At 35.6% G+C, this 7,499-nt stretch overlaps 1 protein-coding gene across 1 annotated transcript in view; it reads right to left on the reverse strand.

The window, feature by feature from the left end:
• LOC110295816 (killer cell lectin-like receptor subfamily I member 2) overlaps positions 1-4,961 on the reverse strand; it is a 9,844-nt gene extending 4,883 nt beyond the window's left edge. Inside the window, exons 1-3 of the mRNA XM_021164196.1 lie at positions 4,748-4,961; positions 3,592-3,684; positions 3,384-3,452 (exon numbers count right to left, since the gene is read on the reverse strand). Coding sequence (XP_021019855.1) covers positions 3,384-3,452; positions 3,592-3,684; positions 4,748-4,961 — 376 coding nt within the window. The remainder of the gene's footprint in view (positions 1-3,383; positions 3,453-3,591; positions 3,685-4,747) is intronic.
• Between the last annotated feature and the right edge of the window lie 2,538 nt (positions 4,962-7,499).

A 7,499-nucleotide genomic window follows, 5' to 3' on the forward strand; every position in this document is an offset into this window, starting at 1 on the left:
TCCTTCTTTCCTTTCTTTCTTTCTTTCTTTCTTTCTTTCTTTCTTTCTTTCTTTCTTTCTTTCTTTCTTTCTTTCTTTCTTTCTTTCTTTGTATTTTTTTTTTCTGAGACAGGGTTTCTCTCTGTATCCCTGGCTGTCCTGTAACTCACTCTGTAGACCAGGCTGTCCTCAAACTCAGAAATCTGCCTGCCTCTGCCTCCTGAGTGCTGGAATTAAAGGCATGCACCACCACTGCTAAACACAATTTTTTTCTTATTGGGAAATCTTTTAAAATTTATTGCTGTTTTCATGTACTTATTATGATGATAATTTCATTTTTGTTGTTCTTGTATTTAGCCTTGCTTCTGCAGCAATTTCTCCCTTTTATGCATTTTTTTTTTTTTGGTTTTTTGAAAAAGGGTTTCTCTGTATAGCCCTGGCTGTCCTGGAACTCACTTTGTAGACTATGCTTATCTTGAACTCAGAAATCAACCTGCCTCTGCCTCACAAGTGGTGGGATTATAGGTGTGTGCCACCACACCTTTTTATGGCCTTTTTATGCATTTTAAAATGTCTTATAAATTTGCTATTCGTGCATTTTTTCCAGATAACTTTTAATTTTATTGCACATTCTGCATTAGCTTAGCCATTTTCTATCTCTGGTCATTGAGGACTTAGTAGTGAGCTTGAATATATTTTTGATGTAACAATAGTTTCTTCCCCCTCTCCTCTATTATTTGTTCTGGGTTTTATGTCTTCAGTAACAGGCTGCTCACTAAGAAGAGCCCCAAATGAGATGGGACGACATCTAAACGAATGATGCACCATCACAGCATGGAAGCACAAAAACATGAAAAAGCAATGGAAAATATCATCTCCCAAAAGCAGGTCTCTGTCATTGCTGAGCTCAAAGAGAGGGGCATGGTGTCAAGGTATAGTTATTTCTTCTTGGCAATCATGGAAAAGAGGTCACCATCTAATGCTGTATGGCTGTATGTCTGCTGTATGGCAGCTAAAAATAACAAAACCCAAGAGTAATGCAGAAAGCCATGCTTATGATATTGGACTTGGTAATAATCCCTCATGAGGTAGTGGGCACTCTACCCTTCACTGCCTTATGCTGATGCACTGCCTTCTGCTGAGCATGGTCTCTGTGAATGCTAGACTATATAGGAAGGGGAGTGTTGGCTGAGGGTGAAATTCCAGTGTGCTAGTGTAATATTACCAATGCTAGTGTGGGACTTTCCAGTGATACAGTTTTCCTTACTCACCCATGTTCCTAAAGTAACCTCAATAAGCACAATGATAAACAAAATGGATTTCAATAAAATTATTTCTGTAGTTTGTCAGTATCCTATGTGATGTGTATAGATGTTTCTTTACATCTTTGATGAACTATTAGTAATAATGCCCCCAAATGAGTAAAATGCAAGGAAAAACTATTCACTATTCTACTTGTAAAATGATCAGTGACTTATTAGAGATTAGTAATGAATGAGATAATACAATCAAATCATGACCTTGAGAAAGAAATCAACAATATAGAGGAAAAAGTATTATGGAAGAGAAAGCCACAATAAAATTTAAATTTCTGAAAAAAACCGCAAATAAGTAAATAAATGAAAATGTTTGAAAAAAATCAGTAAACCAAAACCAATCCAAACAAAACCAAAACAACAACAACAACAACAACAACAAAAACAAAACAAAAACCAAACCAGAACAAAATAAAAAGCCACAATAAAAATATCATCATTAAATAAGGACAAATAGAAAAGAAAATGAACTGAACAAAGGTGAAGGGCCTGGTCAAGAAGAAACACATTCACTGCTATAATTCATGTGGGCAATCAATGGAAATGTAAGTACAGCTTTCATATCTGAAAAAGAGACAAAAGCTAAGTATCTGTCGATAGAAGGATCAGAGAAAAATAAAATAAGGTGTAGAAAAATAGGGCATAAAATATGTTCAATTAAATTGTAGCAGAAATGTACACAAAGAAAGACTTCGCACCAAAATAGACTGGAGTAGAGAATCCCTGTGTGGAATAATATAATAATGATATAAAGAATACAATATAATGAAAGTATGTTAAAATCAGTGAGGAAAAAACATAACAGCAAATGTTAAACTGTGCCTGATTTAAAAAAAAAATCCAAAAAGTAAAGAAAGTGTGAGATCAGATAGCTAAAAACCCAATAATAAATAACTGATAGCCAACCAAGATTTTGGTAGTCACCAAAGGTATCTGTCAACATCAACTGGGAAATTTTACGTATTTCAGGGCAAATACAAGCTAAAGCAATTTGTGATGATTAAATTGGCATTGTAAAAATACACAGAAATTGTAAGCATGGATTGTAAGTAAAACAGAGTTAACTGATAGAAGCAGGAAAGAATATATTTCATGAGCTGAACAAGTGGGTTAAATCAACTACAAAAGACTCCATCATGTTTCATAAAATCCGCAAAACAACTAATAAAGCTAAAGGTTGGGGTAATAAGCGATAATCCAACCAATCAGATAAACAGCTAGTAAAACTACAGGAAGTAGGAATGTTTGAAAACTTTTCTACAGCTCTTTGTATATGTTAGTGTGTGCATGCGCATGTGCATGTACACATGTTTATGTGTATACTTGTGGGGATCAGAAGACAGCTTCAAGTAGCCGCTCCCACCTTGTGTTGTGTGTATTTTTGTTTGTTTATAAATTTTCATTGCAGCTTTTGGATTTCTTGGTTGACTTTTGAGACAAGATCTTTCACTGACCTATAACTCACCAAGAAGTGAACTCCAGAGTTCCATTTTAACCATAAGAGGGTTAGGATTTTAAAAGCAATCTTGCCTGGCTTCTTGACATGGGTTCTGGGAAGTTATGATATTCATGCTTGAAATGCAAGCACTTTACTGACTCACTTGTCTCCAAGACATTTGTTTTTTTATTTTCTTTATTTAATGTCCAAGAGAAGAGTTGCTTGGCTGTGGGCAAACTCTTCTTGCATAGCATGCTGGCCATATTCTGACATGCCCGTCTTTTCACATATTTTCTGTACTCATAGTGTGAAGTCCTAACACTTGGGATTATGATTTATATTTGTTGCTGGTTAATTACAATACATTTGATATTGTTTTCAAGCTATATAGATAAGGGGAAACAATGGGAATAGTTCATATATGCATTCACTATACTTATACCTAACAATTAAAAAAACAGTATTCACTTTTATTTATAATAATTTAGTTTTTTTCACATTCTACTGTTATTTTTTTATTGCCCTGAGGAAAAAAGTGAACATAGAACACTACATTTGTTCATTGTTCTCATTGAAGTCTGTGGATCTAAGGAAGAGTTTACCCCCAAATCAAAAGTGCTGGAAATTAATTGTACAAAGCACATACTTACCATCATTCCTGTCACATAGAGGATCAAGAAGGAAGAAATTTCTGCTTTGTTTTTCTCCTCTAGAAAATACTGTAACAAAAATTGCATCAATAATAAGTAGTATTTAGCATACATTTGCTAGTGCAATATAATATTGTCTTCATAGTTAGTTGCTATAGCAACAGTAGGCTGATTATAAGAAGAACAAATTCTTTTTATAGTTACTTACAGCTTGGAATCACGAAGCCCAGTTTTGTAAGCAAAATAATGTACAAGGTTGCTAAGATGACAGTTATCATTCGCCATGTTGTCAACCAGGGATCTAGACACAACAAAAAGAAGACAGGAGACAGTTTCTCACTTTTAAGGCTTGAAGACAATTCCTTCTGAGTCACCCAAATCTTCATCATACTGTCTAATTTTTCAGAGGTCAATCCTGAAGTTTCTTGGTGGCCTTACCAGCCCCCTTTGTGCTCCAAAGTCCTTCATGTCAACTCCTTGTTGTTTTTCTTTCTACACATTGAAGTTCAGGGTTGGTTATCACACTTGTGTGACCCCTCTTCCTATTTTAATATACTTTACTTCTAATTTTTCCTCATTGTAAATTCATATCTCCTTGTTGTGATCCTTTCTTTATGATGAAATCTTGCAAGTTGCTTCTCTCTGATAAACATTTTCTCTCAGTAGTTTCTATCTGCAGTACTGCCTTCTAACATCAGTCCTTCTTGACCATCCCTGGCTCCACGTTGGAGATCAGCAGCTTGAATACAATGTCTTTATGGGTATTTCCCTCTTAGTTACTGAGCTGCATCTGTTCATCTTCTGAATCTCACTGCATAAACCAATAGTAAGAAACCGTTTTCTCATGGATGGTAAATTTACTAAACTAAACAATCATTTAAACTAAGAATCTTGTTACCCTATATTCTAACATCACTCAACCTCTAAATTTTAGTACCATTAACTCGCTAAGTATGAAATCGTATAAGTTTTACTTCCAAAATGTATTTTACAATTTTTCTATAATGTGCCATGTGTTTGTGTGGGGCTGAATTATGATGAATAGTATTTTTGTAAATCAATAATTACTTTTCAAATACCATGGGGATAAATAGAAAGAATACAACTTCTATAGAGTTATGTGCACCATTCCATCAAGTAATACAATCTCTTGAGACCTGAGTCAATGATATTTTTAGGGGTAATAAACAGAGACTCTTTAAGCACTAATCTGTTTCATGGTAGTATCTTGAAATAGTTAAGATGCCAAAAAAACCAGACCTTTAGAATAGTGTCACAATCTAATGGTTTTGAGGAGATAACAACCCACATGCAAGAATTGAGATCTAGCCTTTACAAAATACATACAAAATATATTATCATACCTGTTCCTTTGCCCACATCGAATCCTGTCCTGGGCTGGGGGTGGAATACTCTGTGAACTTTCAGTTCCTTTTTTTTCTGTTCTTCTCTCCATACAGTAGATCTTTGTTCTGTCTTCGAGGGTCTCTGCTTTTCTTGAAATGTGGGAGATTCTGTTCCTATGTTAATAATCTCCTGCTTCTTTGTTCCATGTTTATTTTGCTCTTTCTTGTGCATTTTATTTTTGTCCTGAAAAGACTGGACTACCTTCCTCTCAGTCTTGGTAACTTGCCTCTACTGCTCTGTAACCTCCTCCATGCAACAAAAACATAAAGAAGTGTACAGTTCTCACTTCCTACTACACCAGTGAGAGATGCCCTAGTTCTGATACAGTCTATGCAGAGGGAACAATGACAAGTGCATCTGTGATGGTAAAAAGAAATACACACTGACAATGAGAAGCTACCTACAGGCATAATATGTTATTCTGTGAATATCTCTCTCTCTCTCTCTCTCTCTCTCTCTCTCTCTCTCTCTCTCACACACACACACACACACATATTAGTTTACTTCAAAGAGTGGTGTGATTATACAAATATTGCTGATCAAATATTTATAAATTATAGTTATATAATTTTATAGGGGAGAAATTAAAATATCCACTACTTTAAAAATAAATGACAAAATAATCATAGTGATAAAACTAGAAGGAAGCAGTTAAAATTCTATCTCACACAGAGTTGCATTACTAACTTCATTTGGTTTTCACCCACAAACTTTAAATAAACCAAAATGTGTAAATAAAAAGACATGATAAAAGACTGAAAAGAATAGATAAATTGTTTAAGCTTTAGGTATATGTAGAAGAGAAAAAGTTTTTAAATACATTTTGTTAATAATAAAATTATATACAAAAGAAAAACGAAAGCTTTCTATCATTAATTGAAAAGAAGAAGAAATGCAAATGAAAAGGTCTATGATATGACATTCTTAACTGGAAAATCATCTGTAATTGCACATGTTGGTGAGCATGGAGGAAAACAAAATGTGTATCTTTGGCATATGCAACTAGATAAAATACTAACTGTATTGTCCATCTTTCTAGGAAAGAATTTGTCAGAAAGTGCAGAAAGCTAAGTAATATGTGTACCCTACTGATTGAACCACTGTAAACACTGAGAAAATAGCGGTCTACTTATATATTGTTTGATAATTGGGAAGATTGACAATTGTTGAAAGTGTAAAGTAAAGACTGGGGCTTAGAAATTCATTGTGTTTAGGAAGAGACCATCAGTACTGAGGTAAAATCTTGGAAGTGTTTCCTGAGAGCACATCAATGATGTGTTTCAGATGTGGTCAAGTTTGTACTTCTGGGTATCAGCTGAACTTGGTAGTGTAAGAGCCACCTAGATGACATGAATTTTGAAAGAGTGAAGGGGTCATATAGAGTATCTGAGGCTTGGCACTGTGAGAAGCCTGAGAAGGCTGTTGTCTGAGGTTATATCCTCAGTGAAAACAGAAGACCTCATTCATTTAGAGATATTAGTACAATGGGATGACCAACAAGAACAGCAGCAGTTTTAGAGTAGATCCTGCCTGAGCTTAGAGGCCAAGCTGTGTGTGTTGCAGACAGCAGACTAGTAAAGTGAGTCAAATCTCTTGGAGGAACTCAGCAGATTGAGAATGAGTTCAAGACATTGAATATTGAGTTATTGTGTTGGAGATTGTTTTAGCTTTGTTCACATTATGTCTTGACCTTCTTCTTCCCTATAGACAAACATTATATGGAGCTTGGAAAATTTTGTGGAAGATTTTGCAGAATGATTGAGGATCGCAGATGGGATAGAGGAACAATTAGTCTGCAGTCTTGCAGGCTCCCAGAAACTGAAACAGTTATCAAAGAGCATGCAAGAGCTTGACCTAACCCCAACACATATTACATACAGAGCAGATATGAAGCCAGCATGGTCTTCAAGCAGGTCTTCTAACTATGGGAGTGGGTTTTTTCCCTGATTGTGTTGACTGCCTTGGTCATTTTTTAAATTAATGATTTATGGGGGAGGGGACAGCCCATTATTACCCCTGGGCTGGTGGTACTGAATTCTCTAAGAAAGCAGGATGAGCAAGACACGAGGAGCAAGTCAGTAAGCAGCACCCCCTCCATGAACATGGCATCATCCCCTGACTCCAGATCACTAACCGGTTGGAGTTCCTGTCATGATTTCTGTGATGTAGAAATCATGTAGATGTTATTGAGCCTAAGCTCAATAACTCTTCTTCCCCAGCCACCAAAAAAAGAAAGGTCGAGGGCAAAAGAAGTAAACCAACTCCAAGATGATTGGACTCGTCACTCTATTGCTTATAGAATGATCACATTACATGACTTCATAAAAACTGTTTTCCCTCAAGATATCCCTTCAGATTACATGAATGGGGTGTGGTGTAACATCCAAAACTGACAGCTATCAGAAACATAGATGAAACAACTGAATAAAATCAACTGTAAGCACCCACTGGAAGAGTCAAACTAGATATGAGATCTTATGACCAAGATGTGTCAGACTAAGAAATTATGCTATTTTCCAATTTTAAAATATTCAGGCATGGTCAGGGAAGATGATTCAGCCTTTAAAGGTTAAACTCACAGCCAAAAATATTGAAGCAGCATTGTAGGTTATATAGACCTAAACATGATTCTGATCTCTAGTCCTGCCTCATTTGGGTTTTTCCTGATACTGGGGACACTTGTAAGTCTCCACCCACTATCTCCTTTCT

The sequence above is a fragment of the Mus caroli genome, chromosome 6, assembly GCF_900094665.2.
Source record: "Mus caroli chromosome 6, CAROLI_EIJ_v1.1, whole genome shotgun sequence".
NCBI lineage: Eukaryota > Metazoa > Chordata > Mammalia > Rodentia > Muridae > Mus > Mus caroli.